At 33.5% G+C, this 25,796-nt stretch overlaps 4 protein-coding genes across 8 annotated transcripts; 2 read left to right on the top strand and 2 right to left on the bottom strand.

The window, feature by feature from the left end:
• Positions 1–311: 311 nt before the first annotated feature.
• LOC105335059 (uncharacterized) lies at positions 312–3,345 on the bottom strand. 2 transcript variants are annotated; one of them, XR_010713080.1, is made up of 3 exons: positions 3,209–3,345; positions 2,062–2,170; positions 312–1,655 (listed from the first exon to the last, which is right to left on the bottom strand). XR_010713080.1 is itself a non-coding variant. In XM_011438725.4 (3 exons), exons 1-3 carry the CDS (start codon positions 3,219–3,221, stop codon positions 1,159–1,161), a joined length of 615 nt encoding a protein of 204 aa, XP_011437027.3. In that variant the 5' UTR covers positions 3,222–3,345; the 3' UTR covers positions 312–1,158. The 2 variants fall into 2 exon arrangements, 1 of the variants encoding a protein (XP_011437027.3); XM_011438725.4 differs by having other exon boundaries at positions 3,213–3,345.
• A 1,701-nt stretch (positions 3,346–5,046) lies between these two features.
• LOC105335060 (uncharacterized) lies at positions 5,047–9,954 on the top strand. Its single transcript, XM_011438727.4, has 6 exons — positions 5,047–5,161; positions 5,784–5,848; positions 6,499–7,912; positions 8,753–8,903; positions 9,109–9,238; positions 9,371–9,954. The coding sequence occupies exons 2-6, from the start codon at positions 5,791–5,793 to the stop codon at positions 9,739–9,741; spliced, it is 2,124 nt and encodes a 707-aa protein (XP_011437029.3). The 5' UTR covers positions 5,047–5,161; positions 5,784–5,790; the 3' UTR covers positions 9,742–9,954.
• Positions 9,955–11,107: 1,153 nt separating this feature from the next.
• On the bottom strand, positions 11,108–11,800 carry LOC136275045 (uncharacterized). The gene is made up of 2 exons (XM_066083306.1): positions 11,786–11,800; positions 11,108–11,689 (listed from the first exon to the last, which is right to left on the bottom strand). The coding sequence occupies exons 1-2, from the start codon at positions 11,798–11,800 to the stop codon at positions 11,108–11,110; spliced, it is 597 nt and encodes a 198-aa protein (XP_065939378.1).
• Positions 11,801–12,246: 446 nt separating this feature from the next.
• On the top strand, positions 12,247–23,781 carry LOC105335061 (uncharacterized). Of its 4 annotated transcripts, none has more exons than XM_066081952.1 (5): positions 12,268–12,515; positions 15,636–15,676; positions 18,212–18,305; positions 21,577–21,698; positions 22,145–23,781. In XM_066081952.1, the coding sequence occupies exons 1-5, from the start codon at positions 12,463–12,465 to the stop codon at positions 22,411–22,413; spliced, it is 579 nt and encodes a 192-aa protein (XP_065938024.1). In that variant the 5' UTR covers positions 12,268–12,462; the 3' UTR covers positions 22,414–23,781. The 4 variants fall into 4 exon arrangements, with proteins under 4 accessions (XP_011437032.3, XP_065938024.1, XP_011437033.3 ...); XM_066081953.1 differs by having other exon boundaries at positions 12,297–12,515; positions 22,148–23,781; XM_011438730.4 differs by lacking the exon at positions 15,636–15,676 and having other exon boundaries at positions 12,247–12,514.
• The last annotated feature ends 2,015 nt before the right edge of the window (positions 23,782–25,796 follow it).

Genomic DNA, 25,796 nt, shown 5'->3' with positions numbered 1-25,796 from the left:
ATAATTTGATATACTTAGGCAATTAGGTAAACATTACAAGAATGGACTGACATTGATATCAAACCAAAACGTCAGCTAATGTGGGTCATGTATTTTTTTCCTGCGATGTCGCCACCTTCATATCTCGCGTGAATCACCCAAAGAAAGCATTTTTATTGTTTTAATGAACTACATTGTATACTAAACACAATCAATTTATTGATTAAAAAACAACAACATATCTTACAAACTCATCTGTAATATATCAGTCCTATATCATTAATAGTCTGTCCTAAGATATCGTCGATTCCCATTTTGCTCAATTACTCGATATTTTTTTAATGGAATAAACACCTCAGGGTTCAAACAATGTTTATTAAAAAGTATGAAAATTTTTCAAGATTTCTTCGTTGAAACGCCCCTTTTAGCTTATCAGGTTTCAATACATGGCTAAAAAATGTGATGTCTACGGGGATTTTGTATTGAAGCAGACCCGGATAATAACGAAAAATTGTGCTAGGTATTCCGAGTAGCTTCCGAATGGAGAAAAGATGTAGACATTCCCCGTTAGAAATCCGTTTTCGTTCCTGTGAATTTTTCCGAGTGAAAAAAGATAATGTGTCAATGAATATATCTTGGTTTTCCCTTTCTTCGATTTCAATTGCACCTCTATCACAGGTATTTGTATTTTTATCAAAAATCGTTCAAATGCGCTGCATAAATATCTTGGGACTTCAATAATTACTCAGCATCAAACAAAAAGAGTGACATTCATTAACGGATATATTGATTTATCATTTCAATTAATGAATTGCATATATCATTAAACATGTACATGCAATTCATAGCAGACAATTGTCTTACGTTTGGAGGATATTAATTTTATACATAGTTGGTCCATATTTATTTTTCTATTAACAAGCAAGGGAATATGTGTTCATTTTCAAATATTCGTTATTAGTGTAGACAAATACATGTAATTAAGACACGAATTAGTACTGATAAAATTATCGTATATCCGGTATTTTTCGCGATGATCTTATTTTCTATCATTTTTTTCTATAAGAAACTTTTGAAATCGCAAAAAAGGACTGACGCAAATTAAAAATGCTACACATTTTTTTCCATTTTCGCAAATTTTGAGACACACGAAAAAAAAACCCCGGAAATACGGTAATGTCACAGAATTTGTTGACACCACTCTGGACAAATATTAGAACACAACACCATGGAAATGGTGTTCGCGAAGTGATGGCAATTGTTATTCAGTAAGCTATAATCCCCGGTCAGCGTCTTATAATTAACAGTGCACCCTACGATACACTCCAGCGACACGCTGGAATACCCCGCGGGCACCGGCTCCATCATCCAATCGCATTTTTCCCCGTTAAAAGGAAGTACGGACTTGACACTGTAACTCTTTGCATCATTTAGTAATCCAAACAAACGGGTCTTGCTCCCGGCGTCTGTGCCCCACTCGAAGAAGTTCCCCCGGAAGTAGATCCAGCGGTGGGTGGGAGACATTGTGTGTCTTTGCGGAGCCGCTCGTTTCGTTCTGTTATTCTCGGATTCCATCTTGACTGATCGTTTGATGAGATGGAGTCGCCCTTTTGTTGACACGCATGCTAAGTCAGAGGTTCCAAAGTAATAGGGGGAATCCTCGGGAGACTTTGGTACTGAGTAGAAAGACAACGAAAGTAGATCAGCAATCTTCTAAAGTTTACAGATCATGAGAAAACCCGACAATCAATTTCTTTAAATCCTACAACAATTTCAACTTTTGACTAACCTTTTCATTTATTTAGCAAAATCGAAAAAGCACAGTGGTGTGTTAAGTGTACGTGCCTCAGAAATTCAACTTGCATTATTATACAAGTTTGCATGCTTACTCGAGTTTAATAACTCACGTGCCGATAAGTTTAAATGTGCTTATAAATAAACCTTTCATTTGGAGGTTACATTCACCATTGAAAGTTGACTTCTGCAATGATTCATTTTTAAAGATGCTTTGTAAAATGTTGATCTTATAGATGATGTTGATGATGACGACGACGACGCAACGATGATGAAAAACTCACTCACCCATGCATGGTGCAGCATTTAACCCTGGAGCGCTCCGGAAATCAAAGAAAGGAAGTAATATATTGCCAAAAGCAAATGGCAAGATCGACAAAATTAAGGCACAGTGTTTCTGAAACGAAAGATTTTTTTTAATAAATTAAAATTTTAAATTGTTAATTTTGGCCACACATTAATTTTACTTCATAAATATTATTACACGTTACAAACTACGCTTCTGAAAAGCATTTGAATTTTATACAGAAATTTTCTGGTGAGACGTATCGATACCTCAAATATTTACTTTGATTTTTTTAAATTATTTTAAAACTATGTTGCTTCTTTTTCTGCTTTAATGCACTTTATATATGCTTTAATTTACGTCCCCGCTCAAAAAATGACTTTTGTCATTATGAGCTTTATCCTCTCTCTTTGAATTTTGATAGATATTAACGTATTTAAACTATACCTAGGTATGCATTTATAACCTATATATCCTCATGTGTGAGGAAAACGTAAAAGTTCCTAGTGAACATAAATACATAATATGTATAGTATAAATGTTATGATTTATAAATAAATATAAGGGAGAACAAATACGTGAATAAAAGAATTTAAAACCGAACTAGTAACACGATTTATATATCACGCTTTATTATTCTATATTATATTAACAAGTTCATGATTTTGAAAAATGGTACAAGTAAGTCAAGTAAATTAAATACACATTTTGCAGATTAATCGAAACTTGGAGACGGATTGATGGCAGAGCAACTGAGACAGAGATAGAGATTTGAAATATTTCAATCTGAAATTAAAAAAAAAATATTTTGTTTAAGTCAGCTGTTTTTACTTTGACCCACCCCCCCCCCCCAAAAAAAAAAAAACAAAAAAAACCCCCAAAACCAACCAATCAAAGAAACAAAAAACAAAAACAAAAACAAAACAAATTTAATCAAGATTAAAAAGAGACCGTGATTTTTTTAACAAAATCAGGAAACAATCAGTTTTTTTAGCTTCTTTCTGGATTTATAGATAATTATACATATTTCCGAAAAAATGAAAAAATAAAAAAAAAACAACAATTTTTCTTTAAATAAATTTGAATTTTAAAAAAGAAAGTCTCTTATGAATTGATGAAATTTGAAAGAAAAAGTCAAAATTCACTTACGTACCCGCTTCATCGGCCTGAGAAATATAAACCGCAAATATTAAAACCAAAATGAAGATAAACTATATAAAAAGAAAACGATGTTTTAGTTTGGCCATTGATCGGCCAGGTATTTACATACAACTACATGTCAATGTTTTTCCTTGTTCCTACATTTAGGAATTCGTACATAACCCGCGGCCAAATCGTCTCCGCTCATGTCATACAGTTAGTGTGTTACATACATATTACGGTACTACATATGTAATTAAATCATTGTTGCGCCCTAATTAATACAAATTACAACCGCAACATATTTATGTGTATAAACTATAAAGATGTTTATCATTGTACATGTACCCATCAAATGTTCTGGGTATATTTATTTCTTCTTTTTTTTTTTACTGTAATGGAATATTCTTCATTGAGGGTATACAAATGTATGTATACTCGCGCATACAAAATAGAATATCAGTTTTACATGAAACATGTAAATGAGAATCTATCAAAACAAAATCTACAAAGTATCAGTTGTTTTTAAATCTATTTTTTTTAAACCTTTTCAGCGTTTCGTCAAAAGAATAGTAACATAAAAAAACGTGAACAATTTCCGAATATTTTTTTTTGAGCGATAAAAATTGTCAAATAAGAGCATTCAAATGTCTTAGATATTGAATCAATGCACAATTTTTTTTCAAATGAAAGCATTTTACCCATACAAATTGAGTATTAGATAATAACTGTATATATTCATTAATATTCATCAAAATAATACTTAATTTAAAAAATGTGCTCAAAAATACTTTTTCATAATTTTTCAAAATTTTACAAAGTTTAAAAAGCGTGTTAAAAATCACTTTATGACAATTACTGATTATGTAGCTATGTATCATGTATTTATTAAATGATTTGAAATTCTTGAGATATATATCAATGTGGATGCAAATACATGATATAACATTTTCAAAACCATGCGCAGATTTAGAGGAGGGGGTCGGAGGAGTGTTTGGACTTGGACCAATCAAAGTTGAATATCTACATAGTAAGATTACCGAAAATATGCCTCGGACCCTCTGGCAAACACAGATATTCCGTCGGAACCCCCTCCCTTCCCTCCAGAAAGATTCTGAATCAACACATGATAACAGTTTTAAATTTTTTTTTCAGTTGTACAATATTTTACAATTTTTATTTCTTGTAATTGTACAATATTTTACATGAATTTCACTTTGAAACTCTTCATAAAGGTGAAAAATGTAATTTATGAAAAGCATTTTTTTTTATTCATAATACTTTCAACTAAATCAGTAGCTGCGGCTTTTATATCCTGTGTTTGGTTTTAAATACATGTACAGTGATTGTAAAAAAATGAAATGAGTCACACTAATGTCTCATGTCTCCTTTATTAATTAAGGTGGAATGTAACACCTTGTCCATATTATGATATACTTCGATCCTATCGAAAAAAAAAAAAAATAAAAATCTTGTATAATTTGATAAATGTTTTTCCCCAATATTGTTACTTAACATGGTAGATTAAAAAAGAAACTACTGATCGCTCAAATAACGCTGGGGGTTATATTGTGGTTAAATTATTACCTTTCCAAAAATTTGAAAAACATATTTTTGTCAAATATTGAGAAACTTGAAGAAAGTACACGTATTTTGATTATAATGTACTTTTATCCACGTTGATACCAACAGGTATGCCACAACACTTTAAAACTGTTTTTATGATTCAAGTTATACACATGTATATGTATTTATAATTATTCATATATCCTTGAATGAATATATATGTCGTAGAGAGCAGAGCGGATAAAATGCCCCTGTGAGTTATCGCTCTTAGAAGAACTCTTCATTTGTTTACCTGAGAACCACTTTCATTTCGCAACGATGTAAACAACTATATAATTGATATATATACGTGTGCTTTCTTTAAAAACAGAAGAGAAAACGGATATAATCGAGACGGTAAGAAATAGCAATTGAAAACGAACAACTTTAGAAACCTTAAAATCATACAGTTGATTTAATTGAGAATAATTCTGTCAAACATGTAAATTGTATACATATATATATACCTGTATACAGGTACCTGTAGCCATGCACCCAGGTGCAGTTATTGAGTCATTGAAAATAAGCAATTTCTTTTCTATTCCGACATTTTTTTTTATTTTTTTGAAGATTATCTGCTTCTTATTTTAGTTAAATATATATCTTTATGATTTATATAAATCACATGGCACATGCTACATTATATATGTAAATTATATTATAATTAATAAGCATGCACGTGCATGAGGTGTACATGTCCATTTGAAAACCGTTTTGCAATAATTTTAAACGTTATTATAAATATTAATAATTGTTTACATGTGGTACATTCATTTCAAATTATTCTTACAATCTTTTTAGACTATGAACTCAAACACATGTCCAAATTCTAATTCACATGTTCTATAAAGAGGCACTCGCAGAAATACTAGATATTATGTTTGAAGCTTGGTGCATATTTAATATATCAGTATACACTATACATTCTACAAGATAAATAAAATCAACGAAATTTGCATGTGTATAATGAATTTTTCAGCACCGCCATGGAACAAGCAGACATAAAAGAACAGGCCAGAATTTCTTTTGTCGGTGGCAAAAGCTGTGAGTTTATCTTTTTTTGTTTTCCACGCACTGAATTTTTTTTTCTTTCTGTGATACTGCTCTTCACAAAAGTTAAGATTCTTTGAAATAAAAAAGAAATGCACTGTAGATTGTAAAAAATCAAAATTAATGAAAAAGAAACTTTTTCGAACAATGATTCAGCAAAAAAAATGTATAAATATTAGATTGGAAATGGTGGATATTAGTTTAATAACCCCTTAGCTGCAAATTCATAACCGTCCTATTAAAAAAATAGGTCATTTTACTTCATTTATGTCTTTTTAAATATTAAACTAGATATACGAGGGTTGTCCAAAAATAGTGTAGACAGAACACATAACTTAAAGTATGTTCACTGCAATTTCATTACACTTTTTACTTTCTTCAATGGCCCTTTGGCAAACAATATGTATATAAAAATCAAATTGACATCGCAGCTTAAATTGTACAGATCTCTAAACATTTTCAAAACGAAAACGTTGACACCTCTCTCTCTCTCTCTCTCTCTCTCTCTCTCCACCCCCCCCCCCCCCCCCAAGTAATGTCTCTCATATTCTTTCAATAGAATATAATCAATTCAGTGACAGCAATCACATAATGGAATTCAACGCATGCAGTCTAATATAATCTTTTATTTCTTCTTCCTGTAGTGTCAAAAGAAGAATGCATTGAAAAGGCCCTTCGATTGACCTTTAGTGTTGACCTTGTTGAAGCAGCCCTGGCTCAGGTGGAGTTTTTAGCTGAAGTCAACCAGCACCCATCTCTATACGAAATAGATAACATGAAGAACAGCATACGTCGATATGAAAAACTCTGGCTTCCTCTAGCCGCGGAGCATGCGCAGGAACGCCTAGCAGCGCCGCTTGACATTGAATGGGTGTGGCACTGCCATCTACTCTGTCCCTTGGTGTATGAAAAAGACTGCCAATCATTGTTCCGAACCACTATCAATCACCGATTGTTCAGATCTGCTGACAGAGAGCATGCGCTGAAGCGATCCAAACATCTGTGGGAGGCAAAATACAAAAACGAACCTTTTGAAATAGATCTAACGAACGACAAAATGGAGGAAGGTTCTACTAAAACTGACTTCAAGTCTAGTATTACATACGACATAAATGGAGCCATTTCTCGCCAGCGACATTTTTACTACAACGTTTCTCTCCCACACTATCGAGACATGCGCTTCCTGACGCTAGCAATGCACCGATACCAACAGTTCTTATTTCTCCGCAAAAACTCCTATAAGCTCTTCATTGTTCCGTGCTACGATCAGGATCTGATGTGGCACACCCATCAGTTACATCCCCTGGCGTACAAAGAGGACACGATTCGTATCCTTGGTAAAGTGCTTCCCCATGATGATACAACCGTAGATAGATCCCCAGATTCGAAACTTACGCTGTCCACAATCGACACTAGCCGGTTATGGCTTGAAATGTACAAAGAGGGTTTCAACACCCCAGGGGCCATGTACCGGGGTAAAGAACCCGAGGAACTGTACAGCCCCCCAAATCCTCTTTGCAACAAGGCTGACTTGAGAACTGGGCGACAGTTTACACTAGAGTCGATGTCTATTGACAGAATTCCTGACGGTGAATATGGTCTCGATTTTACTTTGCAAATTTTCTTGGTCGACGATTTCAGGAAGATTTCTAAGCCGCTGTTCGAAGTATTCGGACCATCCATGCTTTGGACAGCCGATGATTTGTTTTCCCGTGAATTAGAATCCCAACGATGGCTGGTCTTTCGATTAAAAATACGGAAAGGGACTATTTTCTCTCGGGAAGTAACAGTGGGCATTGGCAAAGTGGACCTCCAGAAATTACTAGATCGCTCCACTGTTTTCCGTTTTCACGACACAGTATCCTTAGAAGGAGATGACAAGAATTGTGTTTACGTTTCTGGGTGTATTACTGATACTTTTACGAACAGGTCGTTTTCGCTTGTTTCTGATGATTTCTCCGTATGCAGTGTGCCTCATGACACCGATGCCTTGTTTTCAATCGAACCAACAAAGCTAGACCCACAGTCATGCGGAGCAGGTTATATTGCTCAACACAGGTAACTAAAATTCACATATATTATGTATGTTGAATTTTAATGGTGTGGGTGTTTCGGTTTCGGCATCACTCCGTTCATAAGAAACTATTTTTGGTACGAGTTAATATTTTCTTACTCGAAATGGCTATTATTCATAGAATTATATATTTAGTTGTTATTTGATAACGACACGGTTATTATTACATGATACATTATATCAATTTCACAAAGTTCTTAAATCAATTTACGCCAGTTGTTAAACAAGATCAACTTGATACAAATTACATGTACTTGGCAAGACAAAAAGACTTAAAGTGGTCAAGCTTAAAGTAGCATAATACTGTAATGAATCAAATTGTCTCCTTATCTGAAAAAAATATTAATAGTGGTTCTTGTGTGGGTGTATTGCATATTTTTAGATACTGAATTTATCCTGGACCCAACTCGGATTCATTCGATAGTGTCAGGCACGTAGCAACAAATTTTTTAAAATTAACCTATAAAAAATTGAAATATCATGGAGTTGCCCCCCCCCCCCCCACTTTTTTGGGAGTATGTAAAAAATTGATATAAAAATAAGGAAATAAGGAAACGAGGAGCGAAATTGAAGTTATATACTACGCTATCCCCCCCACGGATTAGGATTTTGAAGATTTTGGAAAAGTTTAAATTTCCTTTTTTTTTTTTTTTTTTTTTTTTTTTTTTTTTTTGCTTGTCAAGATTTTTTGGATGAGTCTGGGCCCCCCCCCCCCCCCACTTTCAAAAACGATGCTACGTGCCTGAGTGTATGTTGGATTTTATAACATATCTTCAAATATTTAAAATTAAAAGTAAGTACATGCATGTACTGTTTAATAACAGGTTTGTCGGAAAAGATGGCGCCGGTGATGTGGAATGTAGATTTGTGTACAGTCCTCATCGATCGAGTGCCGATATTCAGTTCATACAAAATGGCAAAATAGTGTGCTCTGCAAAGACAGTAGATTCCACCCATTTGCCTCTTTCGTTCCAGGTAAAGCTCGCGTCATGCTTATCAAAAAATTGAACATCAGCGATATTTTTAAAACAAATGGTACTAATCCTTTTTTTTTTATCTTGATAGCGTTATCATATACATGTAATTATAGAAGTCTATCTATATGAGTAATATATCGTATTAGAAAACAGTATAAGTAACTTATAAACTTTTTTTTCAAATGTTAAAGTATGTTTTACAGGTATCCAACCCCAACTGGTTCGCCACTTGGGATCCACGCCTTGGGGAGCGGGCCGTGATGATTCGGCAAGCTTCCGGCGACTGGGGAGTTCTAACAGGGCGCTGGCTTTCTTTGCCGAACGAAACCGATGGTACATTTCAACCTTATCCCAAAGTCATTTTAAAATGAAACACTCAGCATTTTTTTTTTGCATTATATGCTTAAAGTACCTTAAGCCTTGACTTACTAGTAAAAAAATTTAAAATATGTATTAATTTTACAGGTTATCTTTCGGTGAAATTCCACAAGTTGGTCGATAGAAGTACCCAGTTTATCAATATCCCAATTCCCAAAACCAAGGGCGGCCATTTTGATATTCACGTGGATAATAACGTGTTTGATATGGAAGGTTCGGATTTTAGCCTCACCTGTAGCCAAGACGACTCGTTGCTATATTTAGCCACGGGAATGTCTATTTTTCTCCTGCTGGTGCTGTGTAGACCCAGATCAGAAGATACCCCGGCCCTCAACAAGACCGAAACAGATGCGTATGTTAAGGACAGGCGGCATCTTGAAAGTTTTCAATTGTTGCTCAGTTGTGGTTTGAATGTTATACAGAATTCCGATCATTCTTCCCATGGACATAATTCGTGATAACTTCAAACATTTCTCCTGCATGACCTCTTTTTTTCTACTGTGAAGTAGCTAGCTAGATCTTATTCAAATCTTTCAAAGAACGATTTATTTAACTTAATGTTTTTTCACATTGGCAAGTTCACTGACATTAACTGGTCCAATGGCCTTTGTACATGTAACAGTTTAATAAAAGCACGAAGAAATGATTGTGTGACTAATAGACAGAGCTGAGAGCAAATATTTGAATAAGATGTTTGAGTTTTTATTTTTAATTTCTTTTCCTTTTTGTAGGCGTTACTAAGTATTCATACCCCCATTTTCTTCCGCACAATTGCATCAAGTTTTGGGACATTTTCCCATATTCTTTAGCTACATAGAGCTCTCTTTTTGAAGGAGATCAATGCAATACACTCTAAAAATGACTATAGAGCCCTTTTCAAGAGCGTTTATTTTTATCCCCTATCTAAACGTTAAGATTAAATTTATTTTGTTTCAAAAAGTTTTTCACAACAATGATAATTCCTCTTTTATAGAGCGTGAAATCTACCACATTTGTCTGTAAACATTTTCAGTTTTATATAATGTAAAAAGTTAATGAACAACTTTTCAGATAAAATTCTACATTGCTTTATATACAACGTTGCAACCAGAGAAAGAATTATATCGAACTCTGTAACTTTGATTTTTCCATTATATCTGCAATTCCATGAGGAAAAATTAGCATAGGAACTGCAACACCTTCTTTATATTTTTTGGCCAAAAACCATCATTTAGTAAAGAGAAATTCCAAATATTTAGGCTTTGATATTTGATTATTTTTCTACTTTTTAAACAGAGATCTTCATCTCAAAAAGATTAATAATTTAAAAAAAAAAATGCCCACGGCCATCTTAAGATGGCTATGTGGTTTAGACTACATGAAGATAAATCTCCTTATTAAGAAGAACTTTATATGAATATATTTACATTTTCCAGTGTCATCGTCTGTGATAACGTTACGAATTAATTTTGTAATGTATAATCCCATACATTTCATCAATGACTATTTTAAGATTTAATCGAACAATTGCAGAAAATTATATTCAATATATTAAGTAAATAAGGAATCATTCTGAATATTATGAGTTGATAAAATACGGTCACGCATGATCAAATTTATCATAAAGCCTCTACCCTATTTGATCACCTCATACATGTATTACTTAATAATACTCCAAGAATGATTCCTTATTCCTCAAATATATTGGAGCATATTCAATTTTAAATCTAGAATTTGTCGGGGAACGAATCAAATATAGCAACTATTAAAATTGAAAGTCTTGCCTACAATATTAGGTACTTACATATATATAAATGTTTATATGAATAAAAATTTCAATAACTATTATGTTTTATTTTCCACTTTTGATAACCGTCGATGGGTATTGATGTGTTGTATCCATGAGTTGTCTATTCCGTGACTTATCCTTTCTATGAGCTGTCCATTCTGTAAGTTGTCTATTCCATGACTTGTCCTTTCCATGAGCTGTCCATTATGTGCGTTGTCTATTCCATGACTTGTCCTTTCTATGAGCTGTCCATTCTGTGAGTTGTCTATTCCGTGACTTGTCCTTTCTATGAGCTGTCCATTCTGTGAGTTGTCTATTCCATGACTTGTCCTTTCCATGAGCTGTCCATTCTGTGTGTTGTCTATTCCATGACTTGTCCTTTCTATGAGCTGTCCATTCTGTGGGTTGTCTATTCCATGATTTGTCCTTTCTATGAGCTGTCCATTCTGTGAGTTGTCTATTCCGTGACTTGTCCTTTCTATGAGCTGTCCATTCTGTGAGTTGTCTATTCCGTGACTTTTCCTTTCTATGAGCTGTCCGTTCTGCGGGTTGTCTATCCCGTGACTTGTCCTTTCTATGAGCTGTCCATTCTGTGAGTTGTCTATTCCATGACTTTTCCTTTTTATAAGCTGTCCATTCTGTTCGTTATCGCATCGATGATATTTTTCGAAGAGTTGTCTTTCGATGAGGTGTCATAGACCCCAAAACCGGGGAACATTCTCTGTGTATCTCACTTGAAATCTATACATCCCTTTGTAAAATGTTTTAGTATTTACAAAAGATGCAGTATTACAGTACATCATCATATTACGTAATTTTCTTTGTATCAAAGTAACATAAATGGCGTGTCTTCCATTTACGATTTACAGTCTATCGATATGGGAATTTGATGATACATTTATAGCGAATGTCCCATTCATTATTGAAAAGTAGTTTCACATTTAGTACATATCGACAATCAGTATATAAAATTATCTTTAAATTTTGTATCCACGTTCAAACTAATCAGATTAAAAAATTCCTTTAATGGTCTGGTCTCTCGATTACATGAAGACGACAAAGCGAACCTTTAACTCAGATAAAAAAAAATTATACAATTAATGATTCTTTTAACAATATTTTTAGAATTTTCAAAACAAGTTCTTAGCAACAAAATCCGTGTTATGGAATCGGCCTTTGTCAATTGAAATGTTCGGAGCAATTCTACACGTTTCTCTTTATGTGCCGTCCCAGGAAGTTTAAATTTTTCTATTGACAAACTCGTCACGGATGGATGCACCCATGTAAACAGTTCGTCCCGTGGTGCCGTAATGTTTACGAAATACACACAATGCCACAACGTTTGAAAGAGAGAAAGGGGTGAAATACACAACGATAAATTCGGAAATCCCCTCGCAGTGGAATTTTAAACATGGCCCGGTCACTCCATGTCCTCACAGTTCTGACCTTTCAGTGTGTTCTTGGTAAGTACACATACATGTACTTTTAATTATTTAGAAGGAAAGCCATTATTACTTTTTTCGACCTGTGACGAAATATAGGTTCAAACTAAGGGTCAAATTCAGTTTCGATTTCCTCTTGGACAGTTGCTGATGCTCTTTTCAACGCCATGACAAGTCTGTATTAATATCAGTCTAAAAATAAGATTGAATTGTGTAATCGCCATTTTTTGAAAGGCAGAATTTATTTGAGAGGCAAAAACATTAAACACCAAACTAGTTAAATGGAAATGGTAGACATACATGTAGTTAGCAATGATTAAAAAAATGTATTTACACGTTTCTACATGAACTTTTATCGCATTTCAAGAGATGAACCATAAGTATACAGTTTGGCTATATTGATTCTGTTTACGTGAAATGTATTTTGCAAATGAAAACTTCGCGTGCATGTCTCCTTTACCACCATCACCACCTAATGCTGTCTATGTCCCCACCACCACCACCATAAATGCTGTCTATGTCCCCACCACCATAAATGCTGTCTATGTCCCCACCACCATAAATGCTGTCTATGTCCCCACCACCATAAATGCTGTCTATGTCTCCACCACCATAAAAGCTGTCTATGTCCCCACCACCATAAATGATGTCTATGTCCCCACCACCATCATACACCGCCGTCAATTCTGTGTAGGCCTCCACCACCGTACACCACCATTATGTATGCTTCCACCACCAACACCAGTAATGCTCTCTATGCCCCCCCCCTATCACCACCAACACTATCAATGTTGTCTACGTTCCCATCACCATCACATTTCTGTTTATGCCCCCACACCACCATCAATGCTGTCTGTGCCTCCATCACAACCATTAAATGATATGTCTGCCCTCCACCACCACCACCACCATCAATGTTGTTTAATCCCCCTTCCCACTACCACCACTACTACCCCCCCCCCCCCTCCATTGGCCATCACCCCCCACCCTCTCAACTTTCTCTTTCATCGACGAACTTCAACACCGTACGACTAACACTGTTCATATAATGATTTAGTTAAGGCGGGTAGCTTAGATCATTTAATTCAACAAGATGTGAAATCATGACTTTTCAATCGATGTGGAGTTTTCAATTTTTCCTCTTGTATGCGACGTGACTACGATCGTATTCCTCGATAGTAGCATAATATGAATTAATTATCAAGATACTTCAATCAAGAGAGCTACCTGGAAATTGATGTTATATGTCGGAGTAACGCACAGGGTGTTATAGATTTTTGAACTGTGGAGAGAGAGAGAGAGAGAGAGAGAGAGAGAGAGAGAGAGAGAGAGAGAGAGATTGAGATTTTACGTCGTTATTTAAATTATTTCGTTGTTGAATTCTCCTTACATTGCTTCATTTTATACAGCCGTTTTTCAAATTGCGTTATTTTTTAAAATATCAGTTTTTCACGCTTTCGTAATATCGGGGCAGCTTACACAATTTATTACGCATTTCCCTCCTGTTGCACTCTTATTTTTTTTAAAGTATTTTTAAGTATTTACATTCAACACCTTTAGACCGTGACACTCCCGGAGACAGCATTTTATACATATTTTACCTATCTTATTGGAATCACCGTTTTCTGTAATTTAAATATAGAATATACCATTTCTACGCAGTCCATTCTAATGTTGTTTCCTTTAAAACGCCTGTAATTCTGAGTAAAGACTAGTTCAACTCTCAGATTTCTCTTTCATTTATCATATTTCACTTATCACTAATGACCGACCCAGTATGAATGCTAAAGTAAAAATAAACAGTCGAAAATCGTTTAAAGAGACAAAGACACAGCTTGGTCCCGGAATTTTCGAACATTTTTTTTTTTTATTCACGATGTCTAGAATGATTGATATGGGTATTTCTTTTAAAGGCTTCATTAAAATCTTGAATTCAAATTCCGAGTACAGAGTTAAGAATTCCTTTGTTTTGTAAACGAGCTCGAGTCCAAGTTCCAATCAAATCTTGATTCTCATCTTTTGTTGATGATATACTTTATGAATACATTGAATCAGTTTAGCTTCATATACCACGAATCATTCTTTAAGATGTTGTAGTTTCTTTATATACCGTGCATTTGTTACCAAAACCAAATCGCAAACATGGTTTACATAATTATATAACAATGAATTCTGACCTCTGTGTCTCGCTTTGACGTTCAAATTTTGGTCAATTATTTAAAATGCCTAAGCTAACCATTTTATGCACAAAGAATAAAAAAGAGTGAATTTTAATCTCAAATCTTGTTTAGGTCCCTTTAAAATAAGGTTAAACTCTAGTACTCGTGGTGCACTCTTTAAAATGATATGATTCAATTTATTTACAATCTGTGTACAAAGCTGAGGACTATATATTACACAATGCACACTCAAAACGTTTATCGTTTTACAAAGTAGAGGGGGTCTGATTCATCTTTAGTTATTTTAAACATAATCTAAAACATCTTGTTAAAAAAAGAACACTTTTTTTCTATTAGTGTGTAATAGCAAAGAGTTGTCTGGGTGGGCGTGGGAGCTATACCCCCGCGTGGCCACGTACTAGGCACGGAAAGATGAAAGCAAATACGAGCCTCGAAAAAATATTTAATGATGAAGTAATTATGCTTGGTCACATTACTGGTACACTTGCACAATTCAATTATATATTGACCTAAAAAAATTGAGTCAGTATGCTAAAAATGTCAATCTATCATAATTGAGTCAGTATGCTAAAAATGTCGGTCAAATAGATTTTTTTTAGGTGGATGTTTATTAAACTGACACACTATGTGTATATATTTAGTTGTTAAGCGCTATCTCCTTTCTCTCTATTGTAGATATAACAAATATTCTCTTTCTTTTTTTCTTTCTCTTTTTTTTTTTTAAATTCCTGGCCATCTTTAAGTTTTTAACTGTGATTCAACAGTATGCTGAATATGATCGCAATGTTAAGGCCCCTAGCAAATACACAGCGTTGATCATCTATCCAGGTTTTCTTTTTAAAAACAGACCCTACTCCTACCATATACTATATGATTACGCATTCGAAGTAAAACATGATATTTGATGAATATAACTTTTTATGATATGGTTTTAAAAAAAGTTTTTTTTCTGTCTTTTCGGGATATGGTGCTGGTTGTAAAGAGACTGATGTAAACTGCACAGGTATATTTAAGGACCGAATATGATAGCTACCGCAAAATGATGCAAATACATGTATAAACAGCTTTGCGACGGTTAATGTTTTATAAACATTTAATTTCAGTCCTTTTTTTTTTTATCAATAAGTACTTAAATCTCAAGTTATGAAGACAGTGTAGACAGCTTATATTATAACCCCGGGCACCAGACGTTAAATATTTTTCTAATGCATAATAAAAATTATTTACATTTTTAACTGCCTTTGGCTGTGATAACATCACTAATCAATTTTGAAGCCTATAGCCCAATAATTTCGTAAAAGAGGAGCGACAAAAATTGGCGTGTCTTATAGTATAACCGGAAAACAATATTGGCTGCACCGCGTAGAAATACGTAGCATATGCTAAATGAAAACAATGTTTTGGGTTGGGTTTTTTAAAGTGTAGAAATTGGAAATAATATAAGTAGTCAGGAATCATTCTTTGAATATTATGAGGTGATAATTTCGATCGGAACGTGGTCATATCTATATATCATAAAGCCCTTCGCGTTTTATTGGATTCGACCACGCCCGACCAAATATCACCTCATAATACTCAAAGAATAATTCCCGATTCCTAAAAAATATACCTTCTAGTATGTATTATTAGGTAGAGGATAAATATTTTTTAACGAAAAAAAATATATATAACGTCAGGTGCTTGTGTCTACAACCTTCTCTGATCACCTGTTATCCATCTGTAGACGTTTCACATTAGTTTACTTTTTTGTAGAACAACTGAGCCAACCAAAGTTGGTACAAAACAGCCTAATAGGATTAGGGTAGGGAGGGGGGGGGGGCATTCTAAAGTGGTAAAAAGGGCCAAACCATATTCAAAAGAGAAATAATCAAGATTGTAAAATTGGGGCCTGATTCTTTTTTTTAAAAAAACTTCTCAAGAACCCCTGCATCAGAAATACGCTAACGTTTTTTTTCAGTTAGACAGTTTTAGGAATATCTTAGGAAGACCATTTCTAAAGAATTACATTATTACAATTTGTGATATTAGCATGCAAACATCCTCATAACCCAGGAGGGGCTCAAACTTCAACATGAAAGTTTACACGGAAAATAACTGAGAAAACAAAATAAGTAAATTGCTACAATAAAATTTAAATTGTTGAAATCGCGACTCCTGTATCAAATTTTTGTACATAAAAATTCGTTTCAAAACACCAACTTAAAAGTAAGCCACTATGACCTACATTCTAACTTTTAAAGCTATTAAATTTTTTTTAGAAATCCTTTTAACCTATAATGTTCATTTTGAATGCTACAACTTGCCGGACCAAAAACAGTATTTACATCTTTAAGGGGTAAAGATGAGCCTATCAAAGAAAAGGTTACAACGACATAGTAATTAATAATATTTTAAAGTTAATCGTAGTTATGCGCCTGTACGGTCTGTAGAAAGTTAGAATGTTGGTCACAGTAGCTAGTCTTACTTTTATGTTAACTTGTTCACTGTAAGACCCTGAGACTCAATATAATGCATCAATTGACAAAGTTTGTTGAAATTTGCCTTAGAAATACCCCTAAAATACATGTGATTTGAAAATGAAAAGACGCAGAATTCAAATGTATTTCACTGTGATCTACTTTTGTTCAGTACATCTTTATGTCATTATATGCATCAACTATAATAACAAACTGGTGGGGTAAAAGAAAGTGTAAAAAAAATGAACATAATCAATCAAGAATTTTATGAAAGATAAATATGGATAATACTAAGTTTAAAGGTGCGGTGACATGATACGATTTTTCATCCGATTTTCAATCGACTTGCTCAGGTAAGTCGTTTGGAGCACAGGCACCTGAATTTTTATCAATCAGTCGATTAATAAGTCATAAATCGAAAAATTCTACCCCTACTATATATAAATGTATTTGAATGGATTGATAAAAATTCAGGTGCCTGTGTTTGAAGTCGATTGATGATGTGGTTACCGAAACGATTTTAAAACAATCAATTTCATTGCGACGTTACAATTTATGAATGTTGTACAGGTAAAGTCAACGAGTTGTGTAATTTAAAATCTCGGATTACTTAATTTTTTTAACCTACTTGCCCCTTTCGTATAGAATTCAGTTGCCGACGCTTTGACATTGTTTTTTTTTACATTTCGGAGAAAAGAACATCAGGAAAATTGAATTTTCTTTACCGGTTATTCCTTCCTAGTTTATTTAAAGCCTTAACATTTTTTAAATCAGTTACATAATTTATGTAGAACTTTGGTTTTCTTGGTATTCATACCTATGTCATGTTGTAAATTTTGAATATACTCGGTGCATGGGTGTACATGTAAATACAAAATTTACAACATGATAACTTTCAGGTTGTATATTTTGTATTAAAACCCATTCAGTAATTTAATGTCAAAATTTACAATATGACACCTATATACGTTACAATAATTGAATCAGAATTATTATGTACATGCACTTTGCTTATGTTTATATCCATGATATTGTGTTCGTATGGATAAATCAATAAAAAAAAATTCTTATTGGAATCGTAGATTCTACTGCAAACACAACTACAACGACACAGGTGGCTGCAAGGGCGACGGCGACGACACAGGTGGCTGATGATGAAAAGGGGAGTTTTTACTCGTAAGTAGAAGTAAAAGAGTAGCTAACATCATTCATACAAAATTAAGACACAATTGTTTACTAAACTAGACTTTGACCCGTGCACGCACGGGTTGACATTGCATATGATATCGGGCATTTACAAAATAGATACATCGAAGCACCGTATATTGTTGACATTTGCATAACCAAACTTCAAGCCTACAATAATGCTATTAATTTCACTACACTCGGCTGAGTTGGAATAATCTAACTGTGTCTCAGGGAAGGCCAAACCCACAGTTAAAATGCCTCCTATATACCCGTAATGTAGCAGAAAATTGCAGAATCGCTCCAAAACGATTTTGGAGAAAACAGAGACATAGATAACATTTTATTTATGTCTCTGGAGAAAATTAATAAAGTTGCATTGCAAATAACAGTCAAATTGTTCAGAACATGTAAATACCTTTCTTCGAAAAATTTAATTCTATAATTGCAAAATTCAACATATTTCAACAACGTTTTTACATCCCATGTTGACATTCGAAACTCTCGGGATTTTTTATAGTAAATGCACTGTGTAAGAGTTATCTCCCGTATTTTCTTTGATGAACAGAAAAAAATTTCAATGAAAATTAACACGCATTTGTTTTATCGTTTCCAAGTTTATCCATGTAAATGTGATATTGTTGAAACATAAAATAAAGAGCCTCCCCTGGTTTAGTGTGAATGTAATGCGCATGCGCAAGATTGTAAAATCTAAAAAATTCAGATGATTTCCGGAATTTTAGGAGGAATTTTCGTTGATTATTAATTAACGAATCTTGGTTGAGAAAAAATAACAACAAATTGGTAATTTTCAAGTACCAATGATGTTTAAAATATTTAAAACAAAAGACAGTACTCTTCCGATTTATCGGTATTAAAGCTAAAAAATTCGAGTCTATTATTTTAATATAGTAGTATAGATTATGATTTACACAGAAGAAATATTGTTGATTCTCCAATTTGCATAAGTGGAAAGAAAGAAGATGTATATCATTTTTTTGGCAGTTGTTATTAATCAACTCTCCTATGCAGTTACTCAGACAAACCGAAAGTGAAACAGTGTTTAGACCTCAGCACAAATCAATGCTGCTGACAAGACTTAGTTCTTGAAAATAATTGATAAATTCGATTTAATGTATGCTAAAGCATTGGTTTTCAAGGAAACTTATTTATAAATACCTTGAAAATAGTCAAATTTCAAATGGTACGAACAATTTAAATATTTTTGTAGTCGTATGTATTCCTACGCCAGAGTTCAATATTGTCTCGTTCAACTCGACGCTCGGCTGTCTCCGTAAATCCTTGTCGGAGATTTACGGTGTCAGCCGAGCGTTTGGTTGAACGAGACTAGAGTTCAATATTGCTTGGATCCATACAATTTTCGATATAGATTTCTATTACTGATACATAGTTTGATTGAATTAATTTTATCTTTAAATATTATTTAACATGATTTGTGCTGAGGTCTCGACATTCTTGTCGAAAAAGTACAAAAATTCATATATAAAAATGTGCGTAATTCAAATTAGAAACTACATGTACTTGTCATGCAAAATAACATATCATTGATTTTAAAATAAATAAACATCGACAAAATCAACTCCCGTCAGTTCTTCAGTAATTTGATTATTTACTATTTTCTAATGCAAGGAATACCTTATTTAATGAACTATTCCACATACAAAATTTAGGTATTATAGATTCGCATACTTTACTTTGGGGTAATGCCAACCTAGATTATAAAACTAATGTTAGAATTTTCACAGCTGTGCAGAACTTTATAATCAATTCTCGTAGATTTAAATAAGTATACTATTTTGTTCTTTACCATTTTTTTTTCAATATATATGTATATACCATGTTTTATGGTAATTGCAAATTACTTGTTTTAGGGTGAGAACCTAGTAAGTTGCAAGAACTTGTGTTCGAACCCTTGGTATATTATATATACAATAAAATATGTTCAAACCAAGTAGAAGTCATTACTTGCGTTTTCGGGCAATTTACTAGACTTCATATTGTACCCTTCCAATCGCAACTTCTCGGGCCTTTTCGGCAGGCTCGGAAAAACACTTCTCGGGCATTTCCGGCAGGTTTGGAAAAACACCTCGAATGTATTATTAACATTACCGGATGTTAGAATTTTATACAAAATGGAGCTGGAGTCGCTTCCCATTAAAATAAGTATCGGCTAGACAGCCTTATAAGTCGCTTATGTGTTATATTTTTGGGTATGTAATTTACTTTTATGAAGTCTAGCTACATCTCAACAGATCGTAAAATGTGTTGTATTTATATAAACTTTTATAAAAAGGGGGGTTGTCATGGACGCCTAGGTAATACATTCGAGGTATTTTTCCGAGCCTGCCGGAAAGGCCCGAGAAGTTGCGATTGTGTACCCTTCGTTAATTCCCCGCCTTTTACTTTCTTTTTTGGATAAGTGTAAGGCCATCTTTAGAAACATGTTTGTCCGATCGATCCACTCCTCATTTTGTGTTTAAAACTTTGGATCAGTATATAGGGAAATTATTTATTTCTCTAAGTTACATGTGAGACAAGCAGGGACGTATATACTAACGTTGGTATATATACGTCCCTGCGACAAGTATAATTAAAGTGAAAAAAGAAAAGTGATTTACCAAAAAAAAAAAAAAAAAAACTGGATTTAAAAAATATATGATTATAATGTTCGGATTTGATAATGAATATCTCTTTATATAGTACAATACAGTTTTAGTCAGTCGGTCGGAATAGGGCAAATATATATTTTTTTATAATATGTTCACCTGCGTAATATAATCTCTACACATGTAACGCAACAAAGCATCAATACGAAATATTATATATGTGGAAAACAAATCAAACTCCGCCTCTGTATAAAATCCGTACGGAATAATGGATAGAAAAATAGAGCACGTCATATATTAACAATTTTGAAAAAAATGAAATTAATAAAAAAAAAACTTGCATTGTATTTTATACTCGAGGCATACTGTAAACTTGAAATTAAATGCACTGAAATATCTTTCCGATATAGTTTGAGGGAGGTTATAACATAGATATGTCATTTCTCAATTGTATATGGAACATATTTGCTCTGCAGGCAAAGTAATCTGACAAAAACCCCGCAAAAATAGCTGCAATTTATGAATTAAAAATTTAGATAAAAATCAAAAATATTAAAGTGACGCAGCTTAGCTTTTTTTTTGTAAATGTGTGATAAAAATAGTGTGTCACTTTTCTATATTTGTATTTTGCACAGAATTTGGTCTAACTACCAAGTGGCCTTTGGTTTTGCCGGTTTCCTGCTTCTCCTGTTTATCTTGTGTGTCGTTGTTGCCGTCAGGCGGAAGTCAAACATGAAACACCGAGCACGACAACGCGGTAAGTGTGGTTACTAATCATCAAAACTAGCCATGTGCAAGTTGTTTATTATATTTGATTTTTTCGGTTCCTATATGGCAAGGATTGTTAAAGTTCATTTTTGGAATTGATTTGGGGAGGGGGCAAATTAATTGTTTACGGGTCCTTTTGCATGCATACATGTATGCAAAGCTTGCTCATGAATTGGCCATAGATTTTCTTATTTTGGTAAAAATTGCTTTCGTCTGGAATTTATCGAAGATGTATAGCAATTGAATTAATGTATTCATGCAAGAGATATATAGATCATTCAATGTAATATGCGTCGGGCTAATATACTAAGTCTTTTCATTTTAAAATCAAAGTTATACGTTTAAACATGTACATTTAAAAAAAAAAAAAAAAGGCAAAATATCATGTAAAGTAGGAGGATTTCCATCATGAATTATTGAATTATTATCTATTAGTAGAACGCCATTGTGGATTAATGACAGCGGCCATTTATGATATAATGTCACAAAGTCAACTGGCGCGTGCAACAGATGCTACCGGAAGCGAAAGCTCCGCCATTGTTATCGAACCGATAAAACCGCCCAGCTATGAGGAAATTAACAGGGAGGCCGCTGTCCCCCAGGATCCGCCGCCGAGCTACAGGGAAAGCATCACGGAGAGTTTCCGGGAATCTATGAAAGACTATCCCGAACACTACTGCCAAAGTGTCATCCGTAAATACTAACTAAAGTATACATGTACTTAGTTCGTAACAGAAAGAAAGTACTTGAGTACTTCATCATACTTCAAACTTTTTTTCAATGATTTGTCGGCCGCTTTTAGTTAATTGTTTTGTGTTCTCTGTGACTTGATGGTAAAACTATTTCGAGAAGAGAACGATATGGTAAATGACATTTTATACTTGAGTACTTCATCATACTTCAAACTTTTTTTCAATGATTTGTCGGCCGCTTTTAGTCAATTGTTTTGGTGTTCTCTGTGACTTGATGGTAAAACTATTTCGAGAAGAGAACGATATGGTAAATGATATTTTCGTTTCACGTTTTTTTTTTTTTTTTTACTGTTTTTGTGGCAAATTGTATGGTGTCATCTATAATTAATATTGTTCATGTTATTATCATATCTCTACGTATATGTGTTGATTTCTTTTAAACATATGAATCTGTGTGTTACATAATTATATAGATATTTTGTGCATGACACTTATAATACCGGTATATACATATCTGTATCCTTTACGTTAAAGGTTAAACCGTGCAATCATTATTGAACATCTGTCTGATCTACAGAAATATTTTGAAAGGTTTTATGGTTTATAAAAACACTGATGATGTTTTTATGTGAAGCAGAGATTAGGTGTTTCAATTTACATTAATGACACATTTAAATTATAGTTGGTTCGTATAAAACATTGATAACGCATGTGGATGTGACTAGCTTTGGTGGTACTTGTACATGTAACAGAGTACAAGGTAACATCAGTGATGCGTATTTTATGAATCACGTGAAAAAGCATTGGTAATTATTGTAAAATGTGAATTTACATGTAAACATTTATCATGAATGTTTACGACCTGGTGTTCACGTTTGAGAAAAAAAATGGTTCAGAATAAGACAATTTTTTCTGTTCATATTGTATATATGTATATTGTATATATATATCGTATATGTTTTTATGCGCATTTCAATTTCTCTCATGTATATGTAAAATATTTATTCAGGAATGGTAACTTTTGTAATGAAAATTACACCCCCCCCTCCAATTAATTTAATATTTCTTGTTTGTTGTTATTCTATGTCATTTCATCTGTATAATAATTCCAATATATTAGCTTGTTATATATATATACTCATGTCTCCTCTCCCTTTTTATTAATATTGGGGTTTTTTTGTATGCGTTTTGTAAAGAATATACCGGTATTCAAAAAATATATTATAATAGTACTTATTTGTAAAGAGCATAATATACCGGTATTCAAAAGCTGTATGTACATATGTACATGTACACATGTATACCCTTTTAAAAAAATTTAAATCATCTTTCTTGTTGTTTCATTTGGATCAAGAATTGGAAAGATGTTTTTATATTCAATATAGTTTAATTCGTTTTAATTCACAATCGCATATCATCGCTGGTCCTTTGCCGACCTCTACCGGAAAGGGCCGAGAAATTGCGACGCGATTGACTCACCGACCCTCTTGAGAGAGATCGTCAATGTACTAGTTAAAGGGTCAAGATTTTGATCAAAAATAATTTTACTTTTTTATTATTAATTTCACAATGCTTTAAGAATGTATTTCTGATGATCAAGTAATAATGAAATTTGAGAGTCAGTCGTAAGGTTATGAACAAGATGTATGGGTCAAAACTCTTTGTCATGTAAACAAGGCTCGTGCCCTGATTTTGTTTACATAGGTTCAATATACCAGTACTAAGTCTTTTTCAAGCTGATTTGTCTATCTTCTTACTCTTTTTAAGCATGAATACATGTAATCAGTTTCAAACGTTTAACACATTCATTTTAAGTCTAAAAATGGAATTTTTACTTTCAACATTAAAAATGTAAACTAAAGCGTTGTTTACATAACAAAGAATTGTACAAGCCCTTTAACTCGCTTAAAACTCAACAAATGCTGCTCAAATGTTGTTTGCCTATTAAAAATGCCTTACTGAAGCATTTTGTAAACATTAAAATCGGAAAAATAATTTTTGACTAAAATCTTGACCATGCCCCTTTAAGTATTTCATCTGCTTGTTGAAATGTTAAAAAATCGTCAGAATGTACTTTGAAATCGTTGAAAAAAACCACGGTACAGCCAGGAAGATATTAAGTTTATTTAAGTTCAGTGAAAGATTTCGTATTCCGTTTATTCTGTTTTGTCAGTCGGTTGACTTTTAAACGAAAATCAAAAGAAAATGCAAGTGTTACTAAGCACTGTATCCGTTTACAAGAATCAGGACATAATTTTGTTACAGGGTCTTACCCATTTAATCGGAGATTTTTCGTCCACGGATAGTTCTAGATCTTTTAGGGAAAATAGTTCAACAAATATGACTCGATGCATTAAGTTCGCAAAAAAACAAAAAAAACCCCAAAAACCCCCGGATTTGTTTTATACAGTTTCCTTGGTTTACACTTACATATTAATTACACTTGTATTCATTAAATTACACTAAGATATTTTGATTGACATACATGTATATAAGGACGTCTCACTCGATCGTCATACATGTAGTTACATGCACAAAATCAACATCGATCCTATCTATTATATGTATAATTTTTTTTTGGGGGGGGGGGGGGGGAGGGGGGGGGAGGGGGCAGTCAGTTTTCAATTGGGAATGGGTCCAGAACACGCACCCATACTAGGATAGTATGCCCTGCTGAATAGAAGCAAAACATATTACATTGAAATCCTTATGGACAGTACTAGTAATCGTTAGAGTAATACCTGTACCTAATACATGTATTTACCGGGTATATTTTATTCTTATCATTAAAAATCGCTTCACTAGACGTACATGTATTTTCGTCGTGTTTATCAAAGTTTGCTTCAATGTGATCTGATGACTTGCAATGTACATGTATATATGCATGTATTATGTTTAGATAATTGCATGCATTGTTGAGGAAAATCGATCAAAATACAAATCAAAATATCTACATGTAATAACTACATTTTTCCAGTTTCATCGTTTGCATGTTACATGTAATTAATCTGTTATATTAACCCATCTAATAAAAACTAGCCCCTGTGTTTTATTATCTGGTATGCCACAAAGGCTGATTTTAATCAGACTAGTGAACAACAGGCTAATGTAACCGAGGCCCTATAAATACCAAATTCTGAAAATAAATCGAAAATTATCTTATTACTTTTATTCTTAATGAGATTGGGTTCTACTGTATGTTTTACAGGGAGTGTATCAATCTTATAGCCGGACGGAAAGTGCATGGGATATGGCCATTCTTTAATGTATTCATTCACCTGGCACGTAGCATCGGAGGGGGAAGAGGCGCCTGCCCCCCTCACTTTTGCTCGCAGCAACAATGTTTTTAAAATTTACATATAAATAAATGAATTATCATGGAGTCCCCCCCCCTC

The sequence above is a fragment of the Magallana gigas genome, chromosome 4 (assembly GCF_963853765.1).
Source record: "Magallana gigas chromosome 4, xbMagGiga1.1, whole genome shotgun sequence".
NCBI lineage: Eukaryota > Metazoa > Mollusca > Bivalvia > Ostreida > Ostreidae > Magallana > Magallana gigas.
This window is presented reverse-complemented; position numbering and strand designations above follow the sequence as displayed.